General features: G+C 41.0%; 1 protein-coding gene across 1 annotated transcript in view; it reads left to right on the plus strand.

The window, feature by feature from the left end:
* LOC310997354 (roundabout homolog 2-like) overlaps positions 1-17,114 on the plus strand; it is a gene marked incomplete at its 3' end in the record, with an annotated part of 72,492 nt that overhangs the window by 37,263 nt on the left and 18,115 nt on the right. The window contains exons 3-10 of the mRNA XM_083987029.1: positions 3,734-3,891; positions 4,031-4,151; positions 4,300-4,438; positions 6,761-6,897; positions 8,581-8,592; positions 9,136-9,260; positions 10,121-10,292; positions 14,040-14,245. Of these exons, the coding sequence (XP_083843155.1) occupies positions 3,734-3,891; positions 4,031-4,151; positions 4,300-4,438; positions 6,761-6,897; positions 8,581-8,592; positions 9,136-9,260; positions 10,121-10,292; positions 14,040-14,245 (1,070 nt within the window). The remainder of the gene's footprint in view (positions 1-3,733; positions 3,892-4,030; positions 4,152-4,299; positions 4,439-6,760; positions 6,898-8,580; positions 8,593-9,135; positions 9,261-10,120; positions 10,293-14,039; positions 14,246-17,114) is intronic.

Raw genomic sequence — 17,114 nt, forward strand, 5'->3', positions numbered from 1 at the left:
TTGTCACATATTTTACCACCCATTGTGTCATGAAATGAAGCCCATTTACAAATCATTCTGCCTCTGATTTGTTAAATGAAACTGGTGAACAAGTGAGTCCTCTGAATGGCTTGTTTGAATAATTGAGCAGTACTCAATCAGACAACATTAGGCAGTGGTAGCAGCACCGCCATCTGAAATAATTACACATATGACAGCAGACTACACATGGGTGCTGCCACCACGGGGGCTCCACATTTGAGACCAATAGATTAGAACAACACCACCCCCAACCAGTGTCCTGCATTCCCTCATAAACACCACCTACAGAAACCTGCAAAGCCCTCACGGTGAGAAGGGAGTTGGGGGTGTGGGATAACTGTCATATACTGTCAAGGCTGAATAAATCACAGCCACACTACCAACAGTATTCATGTATTTGTGCAAAGAGCTCACCCCCTTTAGCCTTTTACATTTTCAGAAACCTATTACCAACTGATTGTATATACGATGTTGAGTTCTTCACTTCCCATTCAATCAGACACAATTTATTATGTACACCATAAATCATAAAGAAACATCCCCATGCATTTAATTTTGGGATAGTGAGCAAATTGGAAATTTGTCAAAAATTGAAAATCACAAAACATATGACAAGAATTTTCTGACATTTAACTGATGTAGTTTTAATAATGGTTGACATCTCGATCACTCTGTTGTAAATGCCATGTAGTTATTTTTGTGTTTTTAGAAAGCAGTTACCCGCACAGCGATGGTACGTAAACTTTCCCGTTCTGTTTTCACCATCAGCAGCGTTAAACGAGACAGTGTTTTTCTCTTCTTTACTTTTCCTATAATTGGGTTTTTCACTTCATGGCTTGAATTATCCACTTACTCCTGATTTTCCTGTGTGGCTGGGTTTCACAGTCTCCTGAGACGGGCTTTGATGTTAGGGGAGTATCTTTAATGTGACAACACAGAAACAGGAAGGTAGTTGTGTTACTGGATGAGTTGAGTGTTGGCTTCGCTGGGACGGGTCACTAAGCGTATAGTACCATGTGACAGCCAGCCAGGCATATGTCTGTGCCAAAGTAGTGTCTGCAACTGAGACTCATTTACTCCGGCACAGACTGGATGTGATTGACAGCTGGGCCAAAGGGCCTTTGGCTCCTTCCTGAATTTCTTTTTCACTAGGTGTCCTCTGGGACTTGGAATTCCTGCTACAGTACATCAGCAGAACAGCTTATGGCTGTAATGAGAATGAAAAGCAAACTGAGCACCAAGCTGGTGTTTTTCAGTTTTCTTTGTCTATTCAGTTTTACAAACTATTGTCATAGCCTCAGTATTGTACCACGTACTTATTTTTATTAGCTGTTAAACATTAATAGGTTGAATGAAAAAAGAACACAGATATTGTTTTAACTAATGTTACACATTTACAGAAAGACTGAATTATTATCATAAAATTAGCTCTCTAGATTTTCATTAATTAGTCATTCTTGAGAAACGTGAGATCAAAAGTGACACTCGGCAGCTAATTTTTATTCACACGTGGAGAAAAAAAGTCTTAATTGATTCTTTTCATCTTTTTCTTTTATTTTCACAGTCATGGCTGTTGTCACACAATCCACTTTATTATTTAAAACTTGCCTAGAGTAAAGCTTTTCCACAAAAACAGCACGTCATAAGCTATTAATGCAAAGAGGACACAACTCATCGCAGGATCCAAATCACGGTCTCTATTTTTAAACATAATTCCAGTGATGGCTTGAGAGTACAATCACTCCTGTAGCTACTTGAAGCGCAGCGCAGAGCAGCTTTCGAATTGATATTTGGGATAACAGTTGTGACAGAATTAGGGAGTTTTGAAGATATAACCTTTTAACTTAGCCGCAGCTAGCTCATATGTCTGTTCAAAATGCATGAGTATGGCTTTTACATGGATTGCTTGAAAATTCTTGATGTTCTCACTCCTTTGAACACACCAGTACAGACTGCCCTGCCATGGGGAAATTAAAGCATCTGTCCAACAGTGGAAGAAAACAGAATATAAAGTCGCTTATAAATAAAATTCTAATGACCTGAGAATGTGTATGTTTGGTATGAAAATAAGTAATTGTGGCATATTTCACCCAGTACATTTCAAGCAGCTTCTTTATTCTGGGCCATTTTTATTAGTGGTTGCTGTCCCCTGTATCTCTATAGTATTGACTCATTTCAAGTATGGAGGACTCTCAGTATACAGTATGTTTTTTAGTTTCAAAAGTGACACAATAACGCCCAAAGAGGAGTGTTGCAACTGTTCATGAGATATTTGAAAACAAATTTACACTTGATGCTGAATGAAGCCTTGCACATCTTCCTTTGTCATTTAATAAAAATGTCATAAAGGATTGTCTGATTCAGTCAATACCACACTAGCCATAGCTTTTTTCTCATACCAAAACCAAGGTCTGATCCTGTGTCTTCTACAAAGTTCAGGCCCGCCATTGAACTGGCATTTTTTTCATCAAAGCTTTCAGTCAAGCTGATGTTTTATTAGTCGAAGAAACGGCTCCGGAAACTTCACAACACATTGACCTGTATCGCCCTTGCATTTCCAGAAGTCACAGAGACTGCAGTGCAGCCTTTGATGCTGTAGAGTCGACCACAGCGTTTTATGAGTTTTGAAGGAAAGACAATGATGGCTCAGGCTTATTAAATAGTCTTTGGTCCTGATCGTTCCTTTGCAAGGAGATGTTTTCAGCCATCAAAACCAACTTATCTTCCCTGGCCCCCATGAAAATAACCACCATAAAATATGTTTTTTACTATTAGCAAGAATTTGTATTCTAACCGTGAAACTCATACTGATACAGTGTCTGTACTTTCTGTCTTACATTGCATTGAATTTATTAAGTGCTGCTGCAGAAATCTCTACGACTGTTCAAGTTTCTCAGAGGACGAATTCAAATGGCGGCTCTTTGTCACTTTATGTCAGCTCTGTGATAGACTTGGCTCCAGCCCCGCTCACAGCCCAACCCCCTGCCGTGACCCTGAGAGGATGAGTGGTATAGCTAATGGATGGATGCATGGATGAATTTGAATGTTTTGGTGAATTCCCTTTGCTGCAATGATCTCATTCATGCTCCCCGGAGGATGATCCCCTCCAGTCATGCACTGTGTGCGATACCACCAGTGTGTCTTGGAGTGATGTATAGTATCAGCAGGATATTTGTTTTATCCAGCATGTTCACACTGTTGGATATAGCCTGAAGGAAGTCTGTAGTCGGGCTTTACAGATTTATTGTTGCTTGAATTTTTAATGGAAGATCTTTCACTTATTGTTCTCAACCTCCCTATTTGTGTTGCTTCTGCAGTTTTACTCGGCTTTTATGTTTCTTGCTTGTCTTCTCGGTGTCTTTCTCCTGCACCTTGTACTGTTAATCCTACCTGGCTTTACACCCTCTAACGTTTATCTACTGAGATCAAAGGAAAGCCTGTACCTATACCCTCAGGGGGAAAACTGTATTATTGAAGACGGATAGATTGCTGAGGGTCCTGTGAGGCAGTCTACTTCAAGAATTATCTTTCAGACTCTGATATTAGACAAAGGTGGTAGCGGTCATGGTTAGCCCACGTCAGTGCAGCCATGGAACTTTCTGGTTGAAATAATAGAGCTGAAACTAAAAGAAAAATCTGATCAACTGAATGAGAAAATTAGCACACTTACAGGACTAACGGCCCCTTCTCCCCTCTCTTTTTTTTCTTATAGTGTTACGTGATGACTTCAGACAGAACCCACAGGACGTGGTGGTCGCAGTCGGGGAGACCGCCACTCTGGAGTGTCAGCCTCCACGTGGGCACCCAGAACCCACCACATTCTGGAGGAAAGACTTGGGGTCTCTTAACCTCAAGGATGACAGGATCACGGTGGGTTACTCTCCTAGGGGCCACTCCTGCGCCTTTGACATGACCCTTACTCTCAATCACATGCTAAGTGATTCATTTCGACAATGTAAAGACCTTCTAATTGAGCTGGTTGGCTCTAATTACATGCATATGCCGTCAGGTACGTGGAGGAAAGCTGACCATCTCGAATACCAAGAAGAGCGATGCAGGGATTTATGTGTGTGTGGCGGTCAACATGGTCGGGGAGAGAGAGAGTGAAAAAGCTCAGTTCTCAGTGTTTGGTAAGAAGACATGAACTCTTTGCCTGTGTCAGAAACTAATAGAGCATGACTTTTTCATAGTTACATACAGTACTGCCCACTAACACACATTTACCGCTCTGTTGAAAGTATATTTAGCACCCATCTTATGTATACTGCCCACATCCAGAAAGACCAGTTTTTGTGCAGCGGCCTGTGAACCAGGTGGTCTTAGTTGATGAGAGCGTGGAGTTCAGGTGTCAGGTCCATGGTGACCCCCCGCCTACGGTGCGCTGGAAGAAGGAGGATGTGGAGATTCCCCGTGGCAGGTGAGGAATGTGTGTGAATGTGTGCTGTGCCTATATCTGTGTGTATGTGTTTGTCTCCATCTGTGCATATTAATACAGTGAAAGCGAAAGTGGATAAATGGTGAGGGAGAGCCAGCGAGGCACTAAGGTACTAAAGGATCCAGAGATATGTTTAATATAAAGCACTCCAATACATCAGCCCTGCAGGGATCAGGAACTGCGTGATGTTTGATGATGAAGGGTCCAGTTGGTTGGCAGGGTGATGATTCAGTTCTGTGGTCATTTCTAAGGCCAGTTTATAGTGCTGCGTGTACCCATACCGTAGACATGTGATAATTGCTTTCTAACCCCATTAGAACACTTAGTTTTAAATCATTATCAGTCCACCATGTGGGTTTTTACAGTCTTAATAGTTAAGGCTCAGCAGGTGAGACTTTTAAATGCCGCATGTCTCATTATGCATGAATGGCCATCAATTCAAACCTTTTAATTCAATGCTTTTGTTTAGGTTTTGAATAGCAATTTCTTTGTGATGTTTGAAATCTAAAGATTAAAATGACAAACTATGTTCATTGTCAGTGCATAACTTACAGTATGTTTACTCCCCCAACATTATTAAATGCTCTTACACTTGCACTCAGAGAAGATTTAGATGATGTAAAAATGAAAATAAAATGAAATAAAGCGTTATTATAAACCTAAGTGGCCTCTTTGTTTGGCACACATCAAGGGAGATGACATATTCCTGTGGGTTAATGTGTTAAAATAAAAAAAACCTGGGTACCTAACTGTGAAAAACCTAGTCAAGATGCATAACTCGATGGAATGATAAACCAGACTTATTATATACCATATTATATATTGAAGTTCTTGGAGATTGTTGTAATTACTTTGGAACTTGAATTGCTATCAGGTAAACCAAATATATCAAGTGTGTCAACTGAACAGAGAAGCTGTGATGCTGGTGAGTCATCTCTCTCACATTAGTCTTCAGCTGTGAAAAGCGAAGCTGAAAAATGTCACCTCAAAAAGAGACACATTTATTTATGCTACCACGAGTTTAACAAACACCTGTGACAAGCCATTACTGCTCTAAGGATGGAGTACGGCTCCTTCTCAGATGTGTCAACGTTGTAGGATAAATTGCGATGTAGATTATAGTAACTGTCTGTGTGTGTCTGTCTGTCTGTCTGTCTGTCTGGTGCCCCCTACCTTAGTGCCCCTTGACTCCAGAAACATGTCCTACTTTTCAGACCTGCCTCGCCTCACTTCCCTCTTTCCACTTCTTTCATTCTTTTCCTAAACCCGTCAGTCTCCTGGGGAAGACTGTATCTGGGTCAGAGATGTGCTGTGAATGGAGTCCGCACTAGACTCCGGACAGACCCCACAAACCCCCGTCGATATTCTGCCCACACCCTTTGGAACATCTATTTCAAATGTGACTTTTTCTCACCCCTTGTGCCATTTCTCTGCCTGACTTGTCTTCCATCTCTGGATCAGTATGGCTGGCTAGACAATTTCACAGGATCTCTCAAACCAAAAGGGACCCCAGAGAGGGCGAGCCCGACTCCTTGCTCCTCCTATGCTCATACTGTTTGTAGCCCCTCTGAGGCACTTATCTAAACTCTGGTAGCTGAGATGTTCCTCTCAATATAACTGCACCACTGCTGCATTACAGTACGCTGCACTGGTGGATACACACTGATGCATGGAACATCTCTATGAATAAGTCATTCCTTACTGCTTGGCTCATTCATCAAATTCAGTTTGTCAGACTGTGCCACTCCCTTACTCTCAGAGTGTTTGTCCTCCCCTCCTCCCCTCCTGTCTCCGTCTACCCTTCCTTTTGCTTGCTCTTATATACACACACACACAAACACACATTCAAACACATTCACACATGCACATATAGCATTGCATAGTGCACAGCCCGCACCACAGTGGGTGGCTCGTCTTTATAAATATTGAAATAGTGGAACAGTCAGGGTTCCAGCTGAAAGCACCTTTCATTTTGCCATGCCTTCATCTCAGCATAATTGCTCCCCTTTTTCTGCCTCCGTAGCACAGTGTGTGCAGCAGAGAGTCTTAATTGCCTTAGAAAGTCTGTCTTCGTTCTATCAAAAATGACACAACCTTTATAAAAGCACAGAAAAAAACACATCACACAAGTTTACACACCCTTGATTTAATTCCAGTGTTTATTATAGGCATTTCCTTGATCAAAATATATAAATATATATTTGAAAAGAAAAACGTTTATCAAATGTGAATTTTAATCCACACATAATTGTTTTTGATCATTTTGCCTGACTTAATGTCACTCCACTTCCTCTTTGTTGCCAGGTATGACATCAGATATGAAAAAGAAGACTTCCTCCTGAAGATTAAAAAAGCATCCGTCAGTGATCAGGGAACCTTCACCTGTCTGGCGGAGAACCGTGTGGGTAAAGTGGAGGCCTCTGCCTACCTGACTATCAGAGGTGGGTAACTGCTCGTGGATTCACTTGTGGTAAAGCTCATAACCCATCCCTGATATTTTTTTGTATCTCCCAAAGCAGGCCGCAGGACAATCAGTCCTTTATTGCCCACTTTACGAGTGTTATTGCCCCCCTGCTGAAAGGCTGGGCCTGGCCTCAGCTTTTCTTTCATATATATCGGGCTGATGTAGTTGATTGCCCTAGATCTCCAGCTAGGCCCCAGATATGAACAATCTAACCAGCTTTAAGTGAACTGTTATGACCTCTCCTGGGGGTCTTATTCTCCCTGCAGCCCACTCACTTCATATTTACACCATATCAATGGGAGGAAGCTATTTCATATCAAAGGTTCATATTATAAAAATCAAATAAATGTTCCGCTCTGCCTTCTGCTCTGTATGTTCTCATCATAACCGTCATATAAAACATTTTCATGTAACTTAAGTAACACTTGGAACCAACCAGTAACGCATTCTTAACATACAGTATGAATAAATGTTTCATACATCACCATGCATACTGTACATCATAGATCTCACGACATTAACTGTTCATTCTGTCTTTATTATAATGAAATTTTTATACTTGTTCCTATTGTTCATGCATGAGCTATCTCATATGTTGGAAAAAACCCAGAAGATTTGTGTTGGAGTCAAGGCACATTTTGAGTTATAGCCAGGGCTGTTATTGTATGTGTGTAAAATATTCTAAGAATTGTATAGTGCTAACACAGTATTTCAAAAAAAAAAATATATATATATATATATATATATAACGCTATGTCCACACTACTACCTTTTATTTTTAAAACACATCACTTTTTCTACATTTACACCACCACTACTCCAGAGTTTTCAAATGCCTAGACTTTTGGAAATGCTGCTGGCCCCATTTTAGTTTGAAAACTCCAGACTCGTGTTGGAGTCTGGATTGGCAAAAGTGGAGAGCTATGGGAACGATGATGTAAACACCCCTGTTTTATCTCCGATTCTTGTCACAACAGCCTCAACTACCAGTAGTGAATGAAATACAGACAACAAAGTGCAAGCGTTACTGACCTTGTTGTCTTTGCTAGCATCTGTTGTGCTGTTCGCAGTAACTAATTAACTGCAGAATCTGCTTCCTGCTTACAGTACATGCCCGGTGTACATGAATGGTGATTTATATGTGTGGTTTCAGGTGCGTTAGTAAGGACACTCAGCCTGGATGCAGATTGTTTTCAGAGTCTTATAAAGAAAGCTTAGCAGTGTGAACTTAGCCAAAGGAAAGAAATTGGTCTTAACCAAAATATATCACATTACATATTAGTGTTGTTGTGATGTGTTGAGACAGGACAGTGACATGACATATAATGGTCAGCCAGGTGTAAGGCACTTGATACACAAACAGATCTGTGTGAATGTGTTGTTTTTATGACATGAGTCAAGCTGCTCCGTGGCTTTTGGCATCGTTTCCCTCCTCCCTATTGCCAAGGTGCCATTTCCTTGTGGCCCATGAACTCACCTCCTTTGGTGACTTGAGCATTTACCCTCCTCCCCCTTGAAACATCATGGATGGAAACCCAACTCCATCTCATTCATTTCTGATTTTCATTCTTTTCTTTTTCTGTCCCTCTATTCTACTCCTCTGCTCTCCTTCTCTCTGTGTCGTGTGTTAATCTCACCCACACCATTGTTGTGTCACCAGCTCGCCCCGTTGGTAAGTAAGAGCTGATCCCATTGTGCATGCGTTGACTCTCTTTCTGTTTAAGATCACACATACAGTATGCATGTACTGTTGTGGCATTCCACGAACACATTCATCAAACTAATATTGGACATGCATATCTACATTGTTACGATCGATCAACCCCTGACTTCCCCTGGCAGTCTTTAGTAGCAGCAGTGGATTTACCACCTCACTTTTTTTTTTTTTTTCGTTTCCAAATGGGGGTCCAAATATGGATGATACACCTTAGAGGAAAAACTTGAATTGAGGACATCAAGGCACCCTGCTAATTAGCTAGTATCATTCATTCTGATGTTGTGGCAGCTGAATGAATGGCTTGTGTGACTGGCATAATCAAGAAATAGCTCTAAATCAAATGACTAAAACCTAATGCATGAATCTTTTAGCTTGCAGCTGGACCTTCATGTCCAGAGTGTTTTTTTAAAAGCAGTCCTGCTACAGTATAATACACACTTAGAGCTCTGTGCCAATGTGTTGTTATTGTGTTATTGTTTATTTTACCTTTAACCTCAGAGGCGCCCCAGTTTGTGGTGCGACCCCGGGACCAGATTGTGGCTCAAGGACGAACAGCTACCTTTCCCTGCGAGACCAGGGGGAAACCTCAGCCCACTGTCTTCTGGCAACGGGAGGGCAGCCAGGTGAGGATACTGATTCAGGCAAATATACTTGTGTATGTGTGTATGTCTATGAGGATTTGTTCATGCCGAGGAGTTATTAATCAAAAAATATAAAGCATTTCTCAGATGTGAATTCAGCAGGCACATCAAACATAAAATATGTAAAATAGAATAATGGCCAAGGAGCTGACTAAAAGGATCAAAGCAGGGGACCGCAGGATATAGTTCTGTCCCACATATAGATGAAGTGGTCATTCATCATCAATCGACGCCAGTCTGACCAGCCAAATCACTTAGCAAGAAACAATGTCATGTGCTGCATTAGAGTCATTAGACATAATGAAAGCAGGCTAATGTCCTTTGCTGCCCATCAGCTTGTCTGCTTGGGGTGCAGAAATGAGAGAGAACGCTGATGCCTCAATTTCATGACCATGACTGCAGGTTATCACAGCACAGATTATCACTCTGGGGGTAAACTGCCATTCAGGCTTAGTAGGAAAGAGACATTGACCCACTTTTCTAACCGAATTGCACATAATTGTCAGAATATGTAAGCGTGTTGAAGGCATGTCTTGAGCACAATGGTGTGTTTTTTTTTTCTTCCAAAGTCATTTATATTGGTCAAAGATGTAACATAAAATACAATTACCTCAGTTTGCCCCCATCAAAATAATCTTTATAGCAATCAACAGTTCATTCGGTAAAATAATTCCTGACAACACATTGGAGAGGGCGGCTATGAGATTCTCACATTCATATGGGAAATATGCATGTTAATAAAAATGAAAAATGAAATAAAAATAACCGGTCTCTGAAGTCAAGATTCCAAATTCAATCCCACTCAATCACTCAACAGTACTTTCCACTTTTACCCTCTGTAGGATCTTCTGTTTCCCAACCAGCCGATACAGGGTGAAAGCCGAGTGTCTGTGTCCCTGAACGGAGAGTTGACGATTTCATCTGTGCAGCGCTCTGATGCAGGATATTATATCTGCCAGGCTCTCACTGTAGCAGGCAGCATCATGGCCAAGGCACAGCTTGAAGTAGCAGACGGTAAGGCTGGACAAATACACTTAAAAATATAAAATCAATAATGTGAGATATTAAAATATAAAAAAACTACCTTTTTTAGATGATGTCATAACATCATCAATATTACTTGGTATCAGTTATGTGCCAACATTTTTTATACTCAGATTCTATTGTAACACCCTGTTAGGTACATTGTACATCACAGTGGTGAATACACATAGTGCACAGTCAAAACAATATTGCATGATTGCACGGCTCAGTACATATCTTGCCAGAATGACGCCATTTTTTCATAATTTGGGCAGATTTCTCTAAACAGCTAAAAACAGCAAACACTACAGCTTTTTGTATAAACTTTGGTCTGCAGCAGACTTGATTTGTAGATGATACTAAAAAGTTATATTGTGAGATTCTTTAGAGCAGCACTCTTTCTGTTTTTCACTTAACATTCAGACATGTTTGAAGCATAAAACATATTTTTCACTTAGCTGCTTGAAGTCACATTGTTTGGGCAATGTTCAAACTGGGTCAGCGAAAACATGCATTATATTTTAAAAGCCCTGTCAATGGAATTCTGTATTTGATGTTGGTGCATTTTTTTATATTGTGTTTATTTATACTGTGTTTTAGAATCATCTAGAAAAACACACAGGCATAAGCTTGTTGCATTATCCAGACCTAATAAAACATTCAATACCAGTATATCACAGGTTATTTATCTACCCACACGTTTAAAGCTGAAGATGCATCTGTATGTTCTAAAAGCCAGTCACCCACAGTCATCCTTTTTATTATCACCTCACTGTGGCAAATGTGAATGGTCTGAAAAGACTGAAACTGTATAGAATAAAGCTGTCTCCTTGATGGAGAGACACTTTGCACTTTTTCTTTTTTTTGACAAAGCTTTAATGTCAGCATTAAGTGCTGAGCCACTGCCAGCTGGGAGCTGTTTATGCACTTCTTTCCATTTGTTTCTTGGCTTTTTCTCCCACACATTATTAAATTAACATCTGTTGAAGTGTTTTTTTGGAGAGGAAATGACTTCTGTTCTGTCACTCAGAGGAGACGGATCAATATCCAAATGTTTGGTGTAGAGCACAGGGGATGGGGGAATGCCTGTGATTGATGGCTATAAACAAAGATGAATAGGGATTTGTGTAGTGGAGTTTTGGATGCTTGAACATCGCTTCACATTGGGGTGACACGAAGAAAACCTTGGAGGGTGCAGATATTGATGTGCTCCACTCTTGCCATTGGGCGTGTGACAAACAAGTTTATTAATCATCCAATTAGACTTAAAGCAATGGCACTTTATCAGCTGAAAGACTGGCTCTGATAAAAGTCAGGTTTCAACTCAGATAGCGTCAACATTATGTGTTTTTAAATATATTTCAAGAGGAAAAAATAGCAGTCAACACCATGACTATATATTTCCACCTGCAGAGAGTCCAATAAAAACTGATTGAGTCCGACAGGATTTCATATAACCATATAACCTAAGAAACCACTCCTGTCAACTTGTGGTGGTGGGGGATGTGTTAAAATAACTCCAAACCCTTGGCAGTAAAGAGAAGGAGTTTGCATAAGGAGAACCACTCACACCGTATCAACTACTGCTACTTGCAAGCTAAAAAAAAACAAAAATAAGATAAACAAGTGAAAGATGCTGACTCTCTGTGATGTTTCCTCATCTTGATGCGAGCTGCTCCTTGAGTGGGGCTTAAGACCTGATCCAGAATTTCTCACTGATGAAGTGAGCAAAGATGTGCTTCCAGTGCCAGCTTTTGATTTATTTCCCTTTTTATGTGGGGAGGAAATCATGTTAAACAAAATGTTAATCACAGCAGAATATTTTTCTTTACACAGTTCAAAACATGTCTTGACAGGAACTTGAAGATGAAAGATCAATCTTTATGCAGTTCTAACCAGGAGTTGTGCACTCCAAATGCTCTAGCAAGCACATGAGCTGAGAAAACTTGTGTGTGAGGACTGAAACAAAGTCGTTGTATTCAGCCATGTGTTGCTGAAAGTCGCTGGAGATTTCTGGGCATACTCGCAGACGGATGAGATACCGCAGAAGTGGTCTGACAATTTTCTGTGGATGTGAAACTGGGTCACTGTTAGAACCCATTGTAACTGCAGTGAATCCAAGATGACCACTGCCGCTGCTTTCCAAGCTGCACATATTTCAAAGCCATATTTCAAGCCCACAGGGGGTGAGTTTTTGATACTAGATAGATTTTGGGTGAGCTTGAACCTGTCTGACCTATTCCTGCAGACACTGAGGATACCTGGAGGCTAATGGTGGCTACTGCTGTGATGCTTGATCAAAGAGTACCAACCAGAACCCTGACAGTTACCTCTCAACTCTAGCTTAGAGCCATGGTGCGGTGGTATTTGCAGGAATTGGTGATCTTTCTATGTTAACTCATCTAATTACAGTAATATCTTAAAATAACCATTCACTTGGCATGCGTGCAGTTAGTAGCTGGATCCTTTTACCTGAAAATCTGTAAAACAGTTCAGTTTATTTTGCCGCCTGGGTAGCTATAGGTCATGAGAAGTGACAAACAATCTCCAAAACAACATTTTATTATTGCCTTTGTCACTAAAGCTGGAGAGCATGATTGCATTTTTTACCAGACTTCCACTAAATCAGGAACAGCAATATAGTGTTGGTGTTTGCTCTCCTGTCAGTTGGGAGAATGATTGCTTGCTGTGCAGTAGATGTTTTCCTGAAAATGCTATACCACACTGTCTATAATAAGTGTGGAGACCTACAGTACATTATATTAAAAAAAATGGCAAGCCATTTCTAACAGTCATATGTCAGGTTCCATTAGATGCTTCTCAACGGCATAATGTGCAGCAAATAATGTTTATTTCGCCACATGTATGCAAACAATTCTCTTCCTATAAAAATAGAGGATCACATTTGGCTCCCCTCACTGTACTCTTTGCTTCACCAAGTTGTACCTGATTTTGCTCCCATTGTGCCGGTGTTGCTGTGTTCCTCATTGTGCTGAAGGAGGTGTGATGGAAGATAAGGCAGGAGGAACCTGCTGTAAACACTTGTGCGAATGGAGACAGACCTGATAACAGTGGAGAGCAGCAGTGAGGAAATTGAAAGCGGGGGGCTGGTTACAAGGCCTAGAGAGAGATTCAGCACTCGAGAAATTACTATTGCAGAGTGCAGAGGCTGTTTTCTGGGCGATATAACATGCTTTAAAAAGCTTTAAAAGAGATGTATTGTTGTCCTGGTTGGCATGCTAATTCAGAGTTTAGTTTAGTGTATGGGAGGTGGAGGGGGGGGGGGGGTCTGGGTGGGTGAGAGATGCCAAGAGGGAGGAGGTGCAGCCCTGAGTCAGAGTAGTGAGAGAGGACAGGCATGAATGTGTTGAGAGGTGTTATAAAGAAGGTATGGTAATTAGCACCATGGGTGAAGCGTCGTTAATCCTCACCTAGTAATTAAAGCTCAAAGGTGTGATGCAGTGCCATGAGCGCACTGCCCTACTGTGGAAAAGGCTCACTAAACAGTCACTTCCTCTCACAACAAATCCATCAGATTGAACTCTAACATATTGGGCCTGCAATCACTAATGCAATTACTGCAATCACAAATTAACACCTTGTGATAAGGTCATGTTTTTTTCTGTTTCTTTTTGTTATCTTTTTTTTTTTTTTTTTTTGCCAAGATCATGACATCAAAATTACACTATTAAGAATGTATTCAAATAATAACACCGGTTCCTTGATTATTATCCTTAGCGCTGAAGGACCGCCCACCACCCATCATCCGACAGGGTCCATCCAACCAAACACAGGCATTAGGAGGTGTGACCCTACTCAGGTGTCAGGCATCTGGGGAGCCAGAGCCCACGGTCTCCTGGAGAAAGAATGGAGCCAGTCTGCTCGGGAAGGACCCGCGGTTTTCTCTGCTTGACCATGGAAGCCTTCAGATCCAGAATACAAGGGTGGGTTTACAGAGGATCACAGAGAGATGCATACAGTATACGAAGCATGCAGGGATCGTGCACGTAACATTAGGTGGCACAGTGAACCACCATTCAAAGATAATTCTGCCTTGTTATGATTTATTTTCACAGTTTTTAGCCTTATTTTGTAGCAAATATGACATCATCATAGTTAGCATACTCTTGCTGGGACCTGGGAACATGACACCACTGCAGTCAGACAAACAACCAGGTGTCAAACAAGCCCGCATGTTTTAAACATGTATGTTCACACTCTCATTAGATCTTATTTTTAAACAAGCATCTGTGTTCTCAGATCTAGGCAATTAACTGGAGCGGTGGATGGTGAGTGCACTCTCATTATTACCAATAGCAATTGTGCCCATTGGTAATATTAGTAGAAAATTTACACCATCCAATACTGAAATAAACCAGAATGATTATTTGACTAACTGATCTCGAGTTAAGCTATAGCCAGTGCAACAAAATATGAATTATGAAATTACATTTGAAAGAACTTTTTAAACCAAACTGGAAATCAGATCAGTTGAATCTCCTGTAGATGTACACCAGTAAATAATCATACTGTTCACCCATTTCACATTATGCAAGTTATACATGTATTCAGTGCCATGTACATTTACTTCTACTTAAGGCTCCTCATTCTACTGTATGTCTGTGTTTGATTACTCTCCTTTCAACGCACTGTCAATAGACAGGTGGATGCCTTGTCTGTAAAGATGGAACCACATTTATTGTTATTGTGCACTCAGTGCACATGTACAAACACAAACATTCAAACACACATGTCCAGGGGTCAAGTTTTTTGTTGTACATCTTGCCCTTCCATTGCATGCAGACGAGGAAAGCAAAATCCTTTCGTCTGGTGACTGATGTCTGCTGAATGTAATTCAAATGGACAAGTGCAGTCAGGTTGCCTTTTAAAAGATGAATAGTGAGTATTGACTTTTATAAGTCGTTAAATGCTGCAATTTAGTCTGAATCTCTGCGGCAGCAGTTAGAGTCAAGGACTCAAGGACAGGGACCAGTAAGCAGAGTTTAAAGGGGGTAATATAATGGAGGAACTGCAATATACAGTGTCCTGTCACAGTGTCAAAGTGTTCTCTCTTTCTCTGTCACCCGCTCTCTAGAGACATAGCACAGTTGTGAGTGACTCCTGAGGCACTGCCAATATGAAATAGATGGTCATATCTCTTATTTCCTGCGTCAGCACTGATGATGATAATGTTGATGGCTCCGGTTATGGGGTGGGGTGGGCTGACTATTATTGGAAGAAATCAATTAAGAAAATTAATGTAAGCTCTTACTGGGCTCTTTGTTTTTCATTGGCTGGTGTTAGAATTTCCTCTCATCCACTCTCGGGCTGTTCTCAAGCCAAATGCAGGCCAGTGGAGGTTAATGCATTTTTACTGTACTACTAGCTGTGAACCTCTTCAAAAGCCCGGACTGACGTAAGAGCTTGTAGAAACCACCTGGGATCAGAGTTACAAAGGCTATTGGATTCAGTCAAACACAGTAATAGACCGCCTCTTGAAAGGAGTATTAGTAGTATTATTTGGTTCAGTAGAGACAATCTTTATAGGCCAGATTCGCTGAAGCAGAATCACCTCTTTGTTTTAACAGTTATACTTTAGTTCTTCAGATTCTGCAGACAGTCAGAAATGCTATACTAGTATAGTACAAATAGCAACTCAAGTTTATTGGTTCAAAACTTTTTTAAAGATAAATCAAAATAAACAAAATCATATTTAGTATTTTGTGGAAAATCTTTTGTAGCCATTGACTGCCTGAGGTCTTTGACCCATGCACATCAGCAGACTATCTATCCTCATGATGCTCCTCCAGGCCGTCACTGCGCCCACTTTCAGCTCATGCTTGTTGTGGGGTCTCTCTGCTTTGAGTTTGATCTTCAGCAAGTGGAATTCAGCTCAAGGACGCTCGAGGCTATTCAAGTCTTTAGTCAAACATATTCCACCTACTTCTCCATGAAAACCTCTCTGGCTGCCACGACCGCATGTTTAGGATCGTTGTCCTGCTGAATGATGAAATGCAATGCAATGAGTTTTGATGTTTTTGGCTGAATCTGAGCACAGACTGCTCCCATACACCTCTGCATTAATTCTGCGGCTTCCGTCAACTTGTCAAATCGTCAATAAATTTCCACCGTGCCAGCGCCGGTTACAGCCACACTAGTCCAAGCCAAAACAGAGCCAGCACCATGCTTGACATGCTTGACAGATGAGGTGGTGGCTTTAGGTCATGAGCTCTGCCTTTTCTCCAAACACTTGGCACTTTCCATCATTTTGACAGAGGTTGATTTTTGTTGCATCACTCCATGGAACTTTCTTACAGTTTTTTTTTTTTTTAGGATGTTTCTTGTGAACCGGAGTGTGGCCTTTCTGTTTTCGAAGGGCTTAACAGGGGTGTTGCATCTTGTGGTGAATCCTCTGAGGTTATGGCCATAAAGTCTTCTCTTAATCATTAACAAGGAAACATGTGCAGCTACATCCTGCAGAGCATTACTGGCTTGTTGTGCAAAAGGGCTTTTTCTCTACTGTGCAAAGGATTTTCTGCTCATCCCCCCAAAAAACCTGTGTTCTCCAGTCTAGCAGGTCACTGCCGCTTTAGTTTTCTACTGTAGCTTTTTACAATATGCCCAACTACCTCTGATATGTCTGTGATAGATTGTTTTTTTGCCTCGTTATTATCTTCCTCTCTTGCATGGTCACTTCATTATTCCTCATATTGACAGATAACTCCACCTCTATCTAATTGGCAAGTCCTTACTCTTCATCAACAATACACAGCTGACCAAGAAACATTTAGCAACCAATTGCTTTTCGACACT

This window comes from Trachurus trachurus, assembly GCF_905171665.1.
Source record: "Trachurus trachurus genome assembly, chromosome: 14".
In the NCBI taxonomy this organism is placed as follows: Eukaryota; Metazoa; Chordata; class Actinopteri; order Carangiformes; family Carangidae; genus Trachurus; species Trachurus trachurus.